The following is a 17,955-nucleotide window of genomic DNA, read 5'->3' on the forward strand; positions in this document are numbered from 1 at the left end:
GAGGTTGGCCAGCGGGCCCCGCCCCCAATGGGGGTGGGTGAGCCAATCAAGGGTGGGGCCGGCTGGGGGGAGGGGCCACAGAAGGTTGGGGAGGAGCATGGAATGATTGTGAATAGTGATAGGAAATGAAGCTAGAAAGATCGCGCCACAGTGCGCGTCATAGCGACCGGTCGTTCCAGTCGTTTTATTGTTCCATAGTTCCAGTCACTTGGCTTTTATATATATAGATATTTCAGGTGCTGTAAGAGGTCCATGGGAGCATAGGAGAGACTAACAGCATTTTGGAAGAACATTAGGGAAGGTGTCACAAAAGAGGTAACATCTTACCTAGTTTTTTAAGAATCAGTAGGAGTATTTCAGATAGAGGTTATGCTGGAAAGAGATCTGCAGAGGCACAAGGAATTGGAGATAGTTCAGTATAATTGGAGCATGGGATGATTGTGAATAGTGATAGGAAATGAAGCTAGAAAGATCGACTATGGTCTGATTTTGAGGAGCCTTGCAGTCCATACAAAACAAAAGTGAAAACTTGTGCTTTGTAATTAAGCCCAACAATCGTTTGGTTAGATTTATGTTCTAGAAAGGCTGCTATTTGAGCAGACATGGATGGAAGGAATGGAGACCAATAAAGAGGCTAGTATATAGTCCTGGAGAGAGATTACGACGGCCTGAACTAAGACAGTGAGGCTGGAGAAGAGGATAATTTGAAAAATACTTAGAAGAGATGTATCTGACTGAATACACTCACTGACAGGATGTGGCATAGATGGATGGAGAAAAGTCAAGGATGGTCTGCCAGTCATGATTCAGTTATAAGAGAATTCACTCTGACTAGAGTAAGTAGAAAATGATTCATATAAAAGGAATTAGTTGTCTACAAAATCATTACAAGGGTTGGAGAAACAGTCTCTAGACTGGGCCAGCCCACCAAGGGAACTGCCACCTTTGCTACAATCAGGGAGCTGGGTGATCAGGAGACTGTCGTCCCAGCTGTGGGTTCCAGGATCACACCATTTGAATTACACTGGGAATCAGGAGGTTTCCCACTCCCTGCCCCAGAACCCCTGATGTAATTTACACCAACAAAACAGGTATCTTATGTGCTACCTGTACTTCCCCACTTAGCTCAGTTCTGATTTCAGATCTTAATCCAAGTGTATCTAATTGGTGGGATCAAAATCCCATTGAAAACCTATAGAACCACTCTGAGAAACAAATACTGAGGGAGATAAGGCTACAAAATTGACAGTGAATGCAACAAATAGGAAGCAATGAATTTAAGAAATGATAGGGAAAGAAACCAGTAAAAATTATAGTTGTCTAAAAATATTAATGCATGATGTAAAAAAACCTGAGGATTAAAATCCAAGAAAATTCTAAGCAAAAGGAACTTAAACTTGTCAGGTTTCTTTCCCTGCTTAGGAGAAATAATAGGTATTAATTAACACCAGAAATAGATGGAAAAATATGTGTTTAACTGTGTGTTTTAAATTTTTCAGGGCTATCATTAGAAAAACAAAAGATGTATCATTTCTAAATCACTAAAAGAAAAAAAAAACACTGATCAACAAAAAGCAGGAAAGGAATTAAAACAGGAAAATGTCAGTTATCACAATAAATATTGATGAATGAAATTATCCTATTGATAGATAGTGGCTCTCAGATTGGATTAAAAATTGAGTTACATGTTGTTTTTGAGAGATACCCCTAAAGAAAGCAATATATAAAGATTGAAATAAAGGAATTAAAAATACATAACAAGCAAATGCTGACCACAACAACAAACAAATACAGGGATATTAATATTAGTGATAATAGAATTCATGACACCAAAACTATAATCCACCAAAAAAGATAATAATGTTAAACTTAATTTAACAAAGATAACAGCTTCTAAATATTAAGAAATACAAGTATAGCCTGGCCAGTGTGGCTCAGTGATTGAGCATATACTTATGAAGCAGTAGGTCACAATTCAATTCCCACTCAGGGCATATGCCTGGGTTGTGGACTCGATTGCCAGTAGGGACCATGCAGGAAGTAACCGATCAGTGGTACTCTCTCATCATTGGTATTTCTATCTCTCTCTCCCTCTCTTTTCATCTCCGAAATCAATAAAAAATATATTACCAAAAAAGAAAGAGAAATTCAAGTATACACTGTTCAAGTCTCAGTTATTGTGGTAAATATTAATCTGTTTGATCAGTAGATCAAATAAACCAAAATAAAAAAGAATAATGAGGATTTGAATAACTCAGTTAACACATTTTATCAAATAAATATACAGGTTGGGACAAAATTAGGTTTATAGTTGTGAGTACACAAAACAGAGTTTATTGTTGTGTTATTATTTTTAACTAGAGGCCCAGTGCATGAAATTCATGCACAGGGGGTGGGTCCCTCAGCCTGGCCTGCACCCTCTCCAATCTGGAACCCCTTGGGGGATGTCCGAATTCAGACATCCCTCTCACAAAGGCCAGCTTAAGCGCTGCTGAGGAGGCAGGAGAGGCTCCCACCACCACCGCTGTACTGGCAGCCATCAGCCTGGCTTGTGGCTGAGCAGAGCTCCCCCTGTGGGAGCGCACTGACCACCAGGGAGCAGCTCCTGCATTGAGCATCTGCCCCCTGGTGGTCAGTGTGTGTCCTAGTGACCAGTCATTCCCAGTCGTTCTGCTGTTAGGGTCAGTTTGCCTATTACCCTTTTATTATATAGGATAGAAGCCTGGTGCATGGGAGGGGGCCGGCTGGTTTGCCCTGAAGGGTGTCCTGGATCAGGGTGGGGGTCCCGCTGGGGTGCCTGGCCAGCCTGGTTGAGGGGCTGATGGCTGTTTGCAGGCTGGTCAAGCCCCCCCTCAGTGGGGACCCTCACCCCATGGAGGTTTGGCCAGCCTGGGTGAGGGGCTGATGACTGTTTTCAGGCTGGCCACACCCCCTTTAGGGGTGGGGGGGTCCCCACTGGAGTGCCTGGCCAGTCTGGGTGAGGGGCTGAGGGCCGTTTTCAGGCTGGCCAAAACTCCCCGGGCAACGGAAGCTCCCAGCCTCTCCTTTTTTTCTTTTTTTTTTAATTCTGGGATTTATTTACCTTCTATAATTGAAACTTTGTAGCCTTGAGAGGAGCTCAGAGCCGGTCAGGGCGGGCAGGAGGGAAGCTTGGCTTCCTTCATCGCCAGGGGCAACCCACTCCTGCTCGCTAGAGCTCCGTGGCCACGGCCGGCTGAAAGCAGGTATCTGGGGTTTATTTATCTTCTATAATTGAAACTTTGTTGCTTTGAGTGGAGCTCAGAGCTGGCCGGAGCAGGCGGGAAGCTTGGCTTCCTCCATCATTTGGGGCAATCAAGCCTCCTGCTTGCTCCAGCTCCGTGGCTGCCGGCCGCCATCTTGGTTGGGTTAATTTGCATATAGTCGCTCTGTTTGGCTGGTGGGCGTGGCTTAAGGTGTAGCAAAGGTATGGTCAATTTGCATGTTTGTCTTTTATTAGTGTAGATTAGGGTATTCTTAAGCTGGCCTTTGCTAAAAACATCCTCAATCTGATTGAGGTACGTTCACTGAGGTCAACCCCTTCCAACTCTCCCATCCTCAACTCGTGCATGAATCGCGCGCACCTCCCCTGCGCTGCGTATCCTGTCGCCTGACCAACTGACACCCCCCACTTCTTCTAATGCCACTTCTTCAAAATAGACTCGCCCAGGCTGAAAACCGACTTCTGCGCATGGGCCATGAAGTTTCAATCGCACTGTACATGCGCGCCCACATGTGGTATTTTGTGGAAGAGCCACACTCAAGGGGCCAAAGAGCCGCATGTGACTCGCGAGCCGCAGTTTGCCAACAACTGCCCTAGCCGGTTTGGCTCAGTGGATAGAGTGTTAGCCTGCGGACCAAAGGGTCCCGGGTTTGATTCTGGTCAAGGGCACGTACCTTGGTTGCAGGCTCCTCCCCTACCCAGGTCCTGGTCAGGGCTTGTGCAGGAAGCAACCAATTGATGTGTTTCTCTCACACTGATATTTCAGTCTGTCTTTCCCTCTCTCTTCCACTCTCTCTAAAAATCAATTGAAAAATATCCTCAGGTGAGGATTAAAAAACAAACATCCTCAGGTGAGGATTAAAAAACAAACAAACAAACAAAACAACAACCAGTAATCAAACAAACAAAAATAATAAAGCTTGTTGGTCCCAGATAGTAGGTCCTATGTTTAAGAAGAACAAGGGAAGTATTAAATTTGTAGGATAAAGCTAAATGAATATTAACTGTGTAAAGCAACAATAACAATTTATAGTGGAGTTTTAAAATATAGAAATAACCCTGGCTGGTGTAACCAAAAGGTTGCTGGTTTGATTCCTCGTAAGGGCACATGCCCAGTTGTGGGCTTGATCCCCATTGTGGCATGTGAAGGAGGCAGCCAATCAATGTTTCCCTCTCACATTGATGTTTCTCTCCCTTTCTAAAAATCAAGAAATTATTATTTTTAAAAAACTAGTGATATATATATAGTGATATCACTATAACAGTAGTATATATTAGGAAAGAGTTAATGGAGATATAGTATTCTAGATTCTTGTATTGCGTAGGATGGAGATACAGTAATTAACTTTAGATGTCAGTACTTTAAGAGTGCATATTGTAGCTTCTGTGGTAACCAAAGAATAAAAGAATATATAGCTTCCAGACTAGTAAGGATAGGGGTGGGAAGATGGGCACAAGAAAAATAAAAAAGTATGGGACATGTGAGTCAAATAGGAAAGAAAATGTCAAATCTAATCTGAATACTACTATATTAGCACTTACATTTGTACCAAAAATCAGTGGCTTAAAACAAAACACATCTCCCCTCCTTTCCCCTCCCCGCAGTCTCCAGGTCAGCTGGGTGGTTCTTCTGCTCTCAGCCAGGTTCCTCGTGCATCTATAGTCCCCTGTGGTTTGGGCAGGCACCACAGCTGATCTAGCCTGGCTCTATCATTTGTTTGGGGTTGGCTGACTATATGCTGGTCTAAGAAGGCCCTTAACTGGGACAACTTGTCTCTGCTCACATGGTCTGTCATACTGCTGAAATCTCTGCTCCACATGATTTGTTGTTATGGCAGAGGCAAAGTCTGAAGAGAGAGTGGAAACATATAAGACCTCTTGAGGCCTAGGTTAAGAACTGATACACTGATATTTTCCACATTCTATTGGTCAAAGCAACTCACAGAGCAAAATTTAAGGGACTTGGAGGTAGACTTTACCAAGCTGCAGAATCACATTGTAAAGGGCATGCATTCAAGGAAGCTATTATGACCATCAGTATAACCAATCCACCTCAGTGATAAAATGCATATGTACTAGATGTACTGGTTAAAAGCCAGAGATTGTGAAACTGAATAAAAAAGTGAAGTTCAATTATATGTTATTACAGGAGACATGTCTGAAACATAAGGTTATATAAAGTTTGAAAGTAAAAAAGTGGGAAACATAAACAACACCAATACTAACCAGCATAAAAACAGAATAGCCATTGAAGACTAAATAGACTAAGATTAAAAGCAAAAATAGAAATATAAAGAGGACCATTTCAAAATAATAGGTTCAGTTCACCAGGAATATAATGATAAATCTGCTAATTTAATCTGTATGCATCCATCAGCATAGCCTTAAAAATTTCTAAGCCAAAAGTTGACAGCACTGCAAATCCACATTACTTTGAGAAGGTTTCATATACCTCTGTGCAATTAATAGAAAAAAATGAAATAGTTGAACAACATGATTTACAATTTAACTTAATGGACATTTAGAGAACGTTGCCCTGAACAACTGTAGATTGTACATTATTTTCAAGCTTACATGGAATATTTATAAAAATTAACCAAATACTATTTGTAAAGCAAAAGTCAACAGATTCAAATTAAGGAACACTTCTAAATAACCCACATTTAAAGACAGTTTCATAATGGAAATTTGAAACTACTTTGAAATGAAATATAATAAAAATACAATATTTCAAAACTTGTGGGATCAAGTTACCCTGGTGCTAACTGAGGACATTTTAGCCCTGAAATGAATGTAATAGGAAAGAATAAAGCCTGAAAATGAATGAGCTAAACATTGTATCTAAAGAAATTAGAGAACAGCAAAATAATTCTGAAGAGTTAAAGAAAAGAAATAATGACATTAAAAACAGAATTAATGAAAAGTTGATCATTTGAAAAGACTAATAAAAGTGATATAAAATCTATGTTAACATTGCTCTTGTAATTAAAAATTAATAAAGAAAATAAATGCAGATAAAGACCTTTTTTCATTATAAAAGTGAGAGTATTATACTATCTAAATATCCAATAAAAATGATTTATTAGGTAAATTGTGTTCTACATAATAATTGATTTTTATATATTCATTAAAATTATTAAATTTTAAAAATATGTTTAGAGAGAGAGGAAGGGAGAGTGGGTGAGGGAGAGAGAAAGAGATAAACATCTATGTGAGAGAGAAACATTCATCGGTTGCCTCCAGTACGCGCCCTACTGGGAATTGAACCTGCAACCGGGGTATGTGCCCTAACTGGAAATCGAATCTGCGACCCTTCCGTGCATGGGACGATGCTCCAACCAACTGAGCCACACAGACCAGGGCAAAATTATTAATTTTTAATGACATGGAAAAAATTTATTGTATAGCATTAAGTGAAAAACAGTGTACAAAATAAGATGTTTAGCATGATTTTAACATTTTACAAAAATTTATAGAAAAGGCCTAAAAAGAAATATGTCAAATGTGAACAATGTTATAGATTTATATATATATTTATGTGCTATAGATTTATGAGTGATTTTATCTATTTCTTTATACTATTCAAAAATTTGTATTCCTTACCATTTCTCAAATGTTTGTCATACACTTTTAAATTGAAAATGGAAGAAATTTTAAAACAAATATTTTTCTTCTGCTCCCAGTCTTAAGTTAACAGTAAAGTAGTAATACCACTTCATGTATAGGCACTCTATCAGTGGTTCTCAACCTGTGGGTCGCGACCCCTGAAAATACATCCTGCATATCAGATATTTACATTATGATTCATAACAGTAGCAAAATTACAGTTATGAAGTAGCAACAAAAATAATTTTATGGTTGGGGGTCACCACAACATGAGGAACTGTATTAAAGGGTCGCGGCATTAGGAAGGTTGAGAACCACTGCAAGTGGTGGAAACCAGAAGCAACTTTCATGGAGGATGAGTTGGAGTCCTCTGGATTAGGTTTATGGGTCTGTAAGTGATACTATGAGCACCATTTATGTTCTTCTTCTTAATCAATTGAGGCTCCTCTCTCATTATTTACCTCCTACTGAGATCTGGAACTGATATGCTAATAGTTGGAAGTTTTTGTTTTGATTTTGTCTGAACTTAAACCAGTATCCCATTTCATATTCTAGCTATTTATAATACTACTGAGCTTCATAGTGGGATGATGAGGTATTTGTGTGCTTTATAAGAGGGTAACTAACATGTTTTATGGAATATAAAGACTTTGAAAGTTTGGTCTACTACATCTTTAATTGGGTTGTTTTGTGCTCTGTGATTACTTAATTTTTGTATTGATTTTTTTTAATGTCGAGTCTTTTTCACTTTAGAAATGCTTGAGACATGTTTATATTGATGATTGGTAGTTATGAAACAAGAATTTGTGTTGAATAACTTAATTAGTAGAAAGATTGGAGTACTGAACTGAGCTCAAAGAAATAATTAACTCAATCTCATAAAACATTCAAAAGAGTATACATTCCCCTCTAAAATCAACAACAAAAAAATGGACATATGTTAATACACCTGTTAAGTAACTCTATATCTCTCTACTGTCTTTCTGCAGGAAGAAGCAATTCCGCTATCTACAAGAAACCAAGGGGAGAAAACATGGTGTTGTTAATGAAGAAAATAATGATAGCAAAAGATTTGTAGGAGAAAATACAAATCGTGCTATGCTAAATTATACCACAAGAGACTTTTATAATGAAAAGCTAGAGGTAAAACTACCATTGATTTTTGGAATCTAGTGCCTGGGTATATATCACATGGCTTAGGACTTGGAGGTTGTACATTTCTCCCTCAAACAGTCAAGATAACCCTTTAGTGTTGTTACTGTCTGGAATGTTAGCCAGCCTTAAATATACAGAGGTGGGGAAAGTAGGCACCATGGCATTAGGAAGAAGTGGAGCCCATATTTCCAATATCTTTATTTATGCAGAAAAAGAATCTTCAAAAGAAATTTGAATGGTGACTAGAGAATATTTGACTTTGGGTGGTGGTCACACAGTGCAATATACAGATCTTATAACATAGAGACCTACACCTGAAACCTATATGTTCATATTGACCAATGTCGCCCCAATAAATTTAATAGACAAACAAAAAAAGAAATAAATCTGTATCAAAAATCTAGACCAAAGTAGGACCAAAGGTCTTACTTAAAAGAAAAGGGATATAGGGCTTGCTGTGAATACTTAACTAGCCCATGCCAGACTGGCAGGGGACACATTTCTGTTCCCTTTGATTGAGTCCTAGGTGTTTTAATTCACTTCTTTCAATCTTCTACACGATTAACTTCTGTATTTGTGTGTGTGTGTGTGTGTGTGTGTGTGTGTGTGTGTGTGTGTGTTTAGATAATCACATATTTTACAGAGGTACCCCCCTGGCCTGGACATAGCTATTACAATATATTTTTTTCCTCCATTGAACTCTCCCTGTCCACTCCCACCCCCTGGCACATGCCCTCACCCCCCTAGTGTTGTGTCCATTGGTAATGCTTCAACCAAAGAACTTCTGTATTCTTAATCATATAATATAATTTTGACCTGTTCTGTTTTCGCTGTAACTACAAAGGCAAAGAGTTCAGAGGTTTATTGGGGGAATGCATGTTAGGGTGCTACATGAGCTACAACAAAGAAAAGCATGCAGTTTCTGCCTTGATGGAGCTCATAAAAAAACTGAGGAAACAAGTCATCTAGTTAACAATAGAATGTTAAATTGATTCTACAAGAGATTTTGAGGGAACTAATGGGCAAAAGAATAAGAGAAAAAGATCAGGTAGCATTGATTGAGCACCTATGACTTATGTGCAAGGCACTATATATAAAATTACATACATCGATACATCATCTAGATCTAAATCTAGATATAGATATAGAATAGGTATCATAGATATATAAAATTTGAAGTGAAATAGGCTAGTAGTTTTCAAATGTGTGTGTTTTTTAACAGCTATGGGACTCTTTATTCAAACCGTATTGCAGCTGAAAACCCACTATGTCAAAACAAAGCAAGACAGCAGAGCTGCTGTTGTTGCAGAGGGAAAGTAGGGGGTTCAGAGCTTCATTTGATTGGATCTTCTATTCTTTTCCTTTCCCCGCATTTCACCCCAATCCTCAAGCATCTCTTTGGAACCCATAGGGCTCTGTGGATCATAGCTTGAAAATCACCTGAAAACTCAATGTACTGTGTAACAATATTTTTATAGCTTCCTAAAAGATGTTCAGATTCTACTTTCAATTCTTCTAGTGCAAGAAAGGTCACTGCTTCATGATGTAGCTGTATATCACTGAACAACTCTAACTATGAAGAAATTCTTACCCAAATTAAGCTAATAACTTTAATGATTCTAGTACTGCTTTGTGTCAAAAAGAGAACAAGTCCCTTTCTTAAGAAAATTCTTCAAATACTTAGCTAATCTTCATTTTAATTTTATCTACATTTATACTTTTGCTCATTCAAAAATCATATGTTGAGCACCTATCACATGTAATACTTGGGCTATAAAAAGTTCCTGTATTAGCCTCATGGATCTTACATTCTAATAGAGGAGATGGACATACACAGGGATAATAACAAATCAATATATCAAGAGAGTGCAGGAGGGATTGCTGACCCAGGTCAAAGAAGGCTTTCTAAAGAAGGAGCTTCCTGGTGTCAGTCTTAAAGGGTAAAATAACTACATACCAAAGGGAAGGGCAAGGCTGGCAAAGAGAACAGTGGGAATAAAAGGCGTAGAAGTATAGGAAGACAAGGAAAGGGCCAGGAACTAGAAGCAGTTTAGTGTTGTTGAAGCACAGACTGAGGAAGATGATTAAAAGATGAGCCTGAAAGGAAGTAGGAGGGCTGCGTGAAAGAGACTGAATGTAATCCTTTGGCCATCAGGGGCTTCCTGATTGTGTCAAAAAAGGAAAATGAAAGCCAAGCTGTCAGGATTACGAGTCCTTCTCTTCCGGAAAGCAGTTGTTTTAATGAGTGAAAAATTAGTACAATTTCTATAAAAGACATTTAGAAAAAATATGAAAGATCTGTATTCAAAACAAGGACAGTTTCATAGAGTAATCTACCAACTGTTTAAGAAGCAGACAATTCCAGTGATTTTTAAATTGTTCAAAAGCACTGAAAAATAAAGAACATCTTTACATTTTTTTAAGGTTGCCAGGATAACATTGATTTCAAATGTTATGTCAGGATTGCACAGAAAAAGAAAAGCCAGACCAGGTACCTAAGAATATTAATGTTGCAAAAATCCTTTTAAAATGTTATCACTCAGAATACAGCAGAACATTAAATGAATAACAAACACTATAGCCAAGTGCAATGTTAGCAAATTAATAGATTGAAAGTGAAAAATTGTGATGATTTCTGTAGGTATTGAAAAGGCATTTCACATAATTGAACACCCATTCTAAGTTTTCTTTCTTTTTTTAAAAATTGTTTTATTGCTTAAAGTATTACAAAGAGTATTATATATGTTTCCTTTTTTTTTCTCCCCTTGACCCTCCCCTAGCCTCCCATGCCCCCAGTGTCTTGTGTCCATTGGTTATGCTCGTATGCATGCATACAAGTCCTTCGGTTGATTTCTTACCCATCCCCCACTAAGTTTTCTTTAGATAGATAGAAGAACTAGAAATTGGATAGTAAACATCATGCATGGTGGGGAAGCTCTAGGAACATTCCCATTAGTGGAAGCAGAATTCTGACTGAGAGGGCCTCCACGATTCCCAGCCCCTGGCATTCACACTCTTAGATTATATCCTCCCCTGAGTGCAGGTAAAACCTCTGACTTGCTTCTGACCAGTGGAATATGGCAAGGATAAGGGAATTGTGCAGATATAATTAAGATCCCTAATTAGTTGACCTTGAGTTAATAAAAATAGATGATCCTGACCTAATCAGGCAATCAGGCAATCATTTAAAAAGGGATTCAAGATTTCCCTGAGAGATTCTCCTACAGGCCTTAAAGTAATAAGCCCCCATATTTTGAGAAGGTCACATGGAAAAGAACTGTGAGAAGCTTCTAGAGAGCAGCTGCCTACTGACAGCCAGCAAGAAAATAAGACTTCAGTACAACAACTGGAAGGACGTGAATTCTGCCACGACTACTTGAGCTTAGAAGAGGACTCCAAGCTTCAGAAAAGAACACAGCCTGGCCAACTCCTTGTGACGTCCTGAGCAGGGCCTCAAGCTCAGTCATGCCTGGACTGACGCATGGAAACTTGTGAGATAATAGATTTGTGTTGTTTTGAGCCACCAAGTTTGAGGTGATCTGTGCACAGCGATAAACACCAATGCTTTATTGAAGTCAGTATCAAGACAAGAATGTCCAATATAACCATTATTATTATTTATCAAAGCAAATAATACAGTTAGACCAGAGAAAGAAACCATTGGTAACTTAACAAGAAGAGAGTGAATTTATTATTTTCAAATATTATTGAATACCTGGGAATGTCAAGAGAATTAATTGAGAAACTATAAAAAACTGTAAGAAAATTCAGTAATGGAGCAAGAATCAACAGCTTCCATATATATAAATAACAACGAAAAAGTAAATATATTGGAGGAAAGACCCACAGTAACAGCACAAAAAGATACAATACCTAGTAAGAAGCTAATTAATAAATATGCAAGAACTATCTGAAGTACACTTTAAAACATTAATGAAGTACACAAAAGATTTATGCAAATGAAAAAACCTATCACGTTTTGGATAAGAAGGACCTAAAGTTAAATGCTAATTTTCCTTAAGTTAATTTAAAAATTTAATGTGATTCCAATAAAAATACAAACATTTTACATTGAGGTGCGTTGATCCTGCAGTACATCTGGGAAGGTAACTAACAGCCGTAAAGACTCTGAAGAAGAAGACCCGCACGGCTCGGTGTTAGGGCTTCTTATAAAGTCTTACCCGTTCTAACAAGGTGGTTATGAAGAATGGACTAATGGAATAGAATGAAGAGTCAAGTATATATCTAAATACAAAAGAGACTTTATTATATGATAAAGAATAATCTCAAACTGGATAGGTGGGCTATCCAATAAGTGATTTGAGAATAATTATGAAACTGAGGGGGTAACAGGATTTGGTCATTATGTCTTACACCAGCATAAATTCGCAATGGATCAGAGATTTAAAAGTTTATAATGAAAGCATAGAAATTATACAAGAAATGGAAAATTAATGTGTATCATTAGGATGAGAAAGACCTTCAGGGGGATAAAATAAGGAAAGATAAATGACAAAAAATACTTTGCAACGATCTACCTAAATTATAAAGAGCTTTTAGGAAAGGAGTCAATTATTTAATCTAGGTTGTATTATTTATTCAAAAACTAATTTCAAATAATGTACCATTTACCACAAAAACAAACATTGTAGCCATGAATAATAAAATACGTTTAAGTCCTTTATGGAGGTTTCAATGAAATTGTGAAATTTTATAGAAAGACACTGAAGAAGCATTAAATAGATAATGTTCATGGACTGAAACTTTAAAAAAATATATTTTTATTGATTTCAGAGAGGAAAGAAGAGAGAGAGATAGAAGCATCAATGATAAGAGAATCATTGATCAGCTACCTCCTGCCCACCCCCCACTGGGGATCGAGCCTGCAGCCCGGACATGTGCCCTGACCGGGAATCGAACCATGATTTCCTCAACCATTGAGCCATGCCAGCTGGGCTGGACAGAAACTTTTACATGATAAAAATGTCAATTCTTCCTAAATCTACCCATAACTATAAGGCAGCTTTAATTAAAATGTGGACAGAGTTATTTATGGAAATTCACCATTTGATCATAAAAGTTATCTGATAGAGCAGTTTCTTAAAATATTACCTGATAGACCTAAAACACAAGAGTAAAAGTGGGAGAACTTCCCTCACCAGATAGCAAGTATTATCATACAGCATAGTAACGAAGGCAGTGTAGGAATAGACAATAGGCCTGTGCACAAAATAGAACCAGAATTATCCCATGCGTATGGGGAATCTTTATACAGACAGCAGGTTTTGCAGACTAGTGTAGACAGACTGCATAATAAATGGTACTGAGGAGACCGTACTTTATACCATACAGCAAAAATGAAATCCAGATTAAATAAAAATCCAAGTATGAAAAGCAAAAAAAAAAAAAAAAAGGTTCTCACTTTTTAAAAGGAGAAAAACCTTTATGACCTTGGTTGGGTAAGCTAAGATTTTCTCTAACACACCAAAGGCACAAACTAGAAAGAAAAAAATGTTGATAAATTTGGCAATCAAGGTCATTGGGGTTTATTTGGTTTGGGTGTGTGTGTGTGTAACAAAAATTGTTTCAATGGAGTCATAAAAGCAGAGTCTTGATTAAAGTAGTTTGATCATAAATAAGCAAGAAGAAGTAAAGACAGGGAACATTGACTGCTGTTTTGAGAAATACCAAAGGAAAAGAATGATATGAAGTCACATAATATTTTGGAAAAGAACATTAGGCCACCAGGAGACTTAGATTTGGGCCCCTGATTCTACCACTGATAGATCTTACTCTAGTCCCTTAATCACTCTCTCTTGACTCACAACCCAGAATTCCTTCACGTATACCATATATTCTCCCTCTCCACCTCTTGAAAAAAATTTTAAATCTCTATAGCATAAAGTGCTCACACTCTCTTCTGTACATACTGGGGGAGTTCATTGAAATGAGTTCCTCACAAATGAGAGTAGGCAGACCCTTTCATTGTACATATGACATGTACAATTATACATATGACATGCATAATTCTGTCGGTTGGTAATTGCCCATCCATTCTCCTGATTCATTCTAAAAAAGATTCATGATGGATGTCGAATCAGAGAGCTGAAAGGGACTCTAGAATCCAATCCTGTCCTTAGACAGATGAGGCAAACTGGTAACAGGATCACATGGTAAGTTACTGACTGAGCTGCTTCCAGAACTCAGACCCCTGGTTCCTGACTTTGGACTCACAGTGTATCATGCCGCTCTCCGAAGTCTGCTTGACCACCTAGTGCAAAAGGGCTTTCTTCTCAGAACACTGGATGTATCTGCTGTCTCAGTATCTCATTCAGCACTTACTGTTTCATCTTTTTAAGTTAGCTTTTTATATGCTTAGGCCATCTCTCCAACTAGACCGCAGTTTCTTCAAGGACTAGGTTAGAGATTTCTCTAGGCAAATAGTAGTAGATGATGTCTGATCCTGATCAAGTTTCTCAACTTCTATTGACCTTAGTTTCCTATTTATAAAATGGAGATACGGATTAAATCCCAATACAATATCATTATAGTTAAAATCACTTTATAACAAATCCCACTGCTGGCCTACTTTTTCCCTCTAACCATCTTCATGACAACAACATTTTAGTTCAATAAAATAATATAAACAATATTGTATATAATTCATCTCATCAGGATTGGACTTATAAAATTGGACTTGCTTTATGAACCACACAGGGATATTGTGGGATAGAAAAACATAAGTATCTGAAAGCATTTGAGAATGGGAAGAGCATTATTCAAAGAGCAACAACTCCTTAAGGGTCATGACAAGAGAGGTATTGCTAATGTGCTTCTTAGCAGGATCATTCTGGATGGGCAGAGGGGGTGTGCTGGCAGACACCTGGCGAGTTTTAGAGTGCACTACGTGGAGATGCAGAGTAATTGGCTTAGAGGAGAGAAGAGATGAGGTGAAAATGCTTTCAAACACAGTTACTAGGTTATTATAGCAGATACATTTCTGTATCAACATGTTTGTGAAGTAATGGAAGAAACTATAGCAGAAAACTTTAAAGCACCAAAAATTGCACTATGCCAATTATGAAAAGTTTGTTTCTATTTGTATTATGTATAAATTATTTAACAAGATACATCATCTAAAACTTCTTTAAATTTTTGTTATGCCTAAATTACCCTATTACTAGAACTTTATCTTTTTAAAAAATATATGTTTTTATTGATTTTTAGAGAGAGAGGAAGGGAGAGGGATGGAGAGATAGAAACATCGATGAGAGAGAAATATCATCAATCAGTTGCCTCCTGTATGCCCACTACTGGGGATCAAGCCCACAACCCGGGCATGTGCCCTGACCGGAAATTAAACCAGCAACCTCTTGGTTCCTGGGTCAATGCTCAACTGCTGAGCCACATCTGCCGGGCTGTCTTTTTTTTTTTTTTTAATTCAAAATCATGTTCCAAGATACTTAGAAATCTGCAAGAGAGGCATTCACTAAATATGCTCTGTGTCTTGGACTTGTATCAATGCATTGCTCATTGTGAAATAGTGTACGTTTCAGTTATTAATCTCTGATGATTCACACTTGTTTTTCTTCCTGGTAGGTAGTCCCTGTGTAGTCCAGATTTACCGAGTGTTAAAAGAGAGCAGCTAAATGCTGTTCTCATCAACAAGCTAACTTAGTGTAGGTGACTAAGTCCCATACTATACTTCAGAGCTAGAGATATCAGGTTCATCGGAGAAGTTGCCAGCTGAAACCATTTTTTGTTTATCGCCCATCAAAATCTGTACATATTTTATGATAGTCAACCAGTGGCCTGTTGTTTTTAGCCTATGAACTAAATCAAATCAAGTTGACCCCTGAATGATGAGTGATTATTTAGAAAAATCTTATGTCATAAGAAAATTTCCAAAATGTGCTTCTATTAGGGAAAGTTAGTGACAATTGAGATTCATCGTTAACTTACATTAATAATCAAGAATATAAAATATATTTTCCCAGCTGGTGCAGTTCAGTTGGTTGAGCATTGTCCCAGGCACCAAGAGGTCACTGGTTCAATTCCTGGTCAGGGCACATGTCCTGGTTTTGGACTCGGTGCCCAGAATGGGGCATGCAGGAGAAAGGATGATGTGTCTCTCTCATCAATGTTTCTTTCTCTCTTCCTTCCCCTCTCTCTCTAAAATCAATATTTAAAAAAATTAAAATATATTTTGTTGTTTTAAAGCTGTAAAAATATGGAAAAGAAAGAGAAATAGACAAAAAGAGGTAAAAAACATTCATGGTCTCACAACACAAAAACTATCTTAATGACACTTCCATAGATTTTCTTGCAATAGTTTTCTATATATTTTTCTAACTTTTTAATGAAAATTTCAAACGTATAGCAAAGTTGAACAAATTTACAGTAAACCATCCACCCAAACCTATATTCTACTATTAACATTGTACTGTATAGTGTACTTGCTTTGACACATATCTATGCATCTACCCCATCATCTGTCCATCAAAATCCACCTTATATTTTAAATTTATTTAAATGTAATTTCAGACATTAGCATGCTTCTCTCTAAGTAATTCAGCATGCATATCATTAATATTCAATATTTTATATAGTTTCTTCTTTTGAGGTAGAATTTATATACAATGAAATACAAGTCTTAGGTGTATAATTTCTAAGTTTTGACAAATACATACACTCTTATAACCCAACCTTTATCAAAATTTCATTTTGCATTTTTTCTATGTAACATTATAATGTATTTTCCTTCTTATTATAAATCTTCGTAAGTGTAATTTTTTAAATCACCCAAGGATATTTTTTTTCATTAATTTCTAGAGAGAGTGGAAGGGAGGAAAGAGGGGGAGATTGAAAAATATCAACATGAGAGAGATACATCAATTAGTTGCCTCCCCCACTGGCCCCTGCCCAGGCTGAGGAACCTGCAACCGAGATAGGTCCCCTGGACTGGGAATCAAACTGGCAGCCCTTCAGTCTGAGGGCCAATGCTCTAACCATTGAGAAAAGATGACCAGGGTTGTAAGTGTAATTTTAATGGCAATATCTTTTGATATTTTAAATTTAACATTTTGGGCCGAAACCGGTTTGGCTCAGTGGATAGAGCGTCGGCCTGCGGACTGAAGGGTCCCAGGTTCGATTCCGGTCAGGGGCATGTACCCGGGTTGCGGGCACATCCCCAGTAGGAGATGTGCAGGAGGCAGCTGATCGATGTTTCTCTCTCATCGATGTTTCTAACTCTCTATCTCTCTCCCTTCCTCTCTGTAAAAAATCAATAAAATATATTTTAAAAAAATAAATTTAACATTTTGAGTTGAAGGTTTCAGTAGATGTTTTTCAAGTAGTTAAACCTATTGTCTCATTAACATCTCTTTCTTTCCTTCTTTATTAATGTGAATTGTTCCCCATATAATTCTGATCACCTGGTCTATTTCATTGATTTTTCCATACATATTATGACACTTTCCATCATCATGCTTTTATACTCCCCAAAAATATCAATATCCAAAATTAATGTTAAATTCCTGCATTAAACAAAATGGCTTTGTTTCAGCCTCTGGGATGAAACTGGGACCCAGTGCCCGAATATCCTTGGGTCCAAAGCTTCCACTATTGTGTTTTGAAGATTTTTCAATTGTAGACTGCCAGACCCAGAAGTTGAGAAAAAGCACTATTTCTTCCTCCTTTTTTTTGTGTGTGTGTGTATGTGTGTGCCCCTTTCTTTTTTTTATTAACTTTATTATTTACACTATTATAGATGTCCCCATTTTCTGCTGCCTTTGCCCTGCCCCACCCAGCCCCAGCTCCTACTCAGCACCCCCCTTCCCTCTGGCCATCACCACACTGCTGTCTGTGTCCATGGGTTATGCATATATGTTCTTTGGCTAATCCCTTCACCTTCTTTCATCCAGTTTCCCCACCTCCCCTCTGACAGCTGTCAG

General features: G+C 37.8%; 1 protein-coding gene across 1 annotated transcript in view; it reads left to right on the top strand.

Moving 5' to 3' along the window:
* Window positions 1-17,955, top strand: part of LRRC49 (leucine rich repeat containing 49) — a 170,716-nt gene that overhangs the window by 151,577 nt on the left and 1,184 nt on the right. The window contains 1 exon segment of the mRNA XM_023753166.1: window positions 7,809-7,990. Within this exon segment, the coding sequence (XP_023608934.1) occupies window positions 7,809-7,990 (182 nt within the window).

The sequence above is a fragment of the Myotis lucifugus genome, unplaced genomic scaffold (genome assembly GCF_000147115.1).
Source record: "Myotis lucifugus unplaced genomic scaffold, Myoluc2.0 scaffold_41, whole genome shotgun sequence".
NCBI lineage: Eukaryota > Metazoa > Chordata > Mammalia > Chiroptera > Vespertilionidae > Myotis > Myotis lucifugus.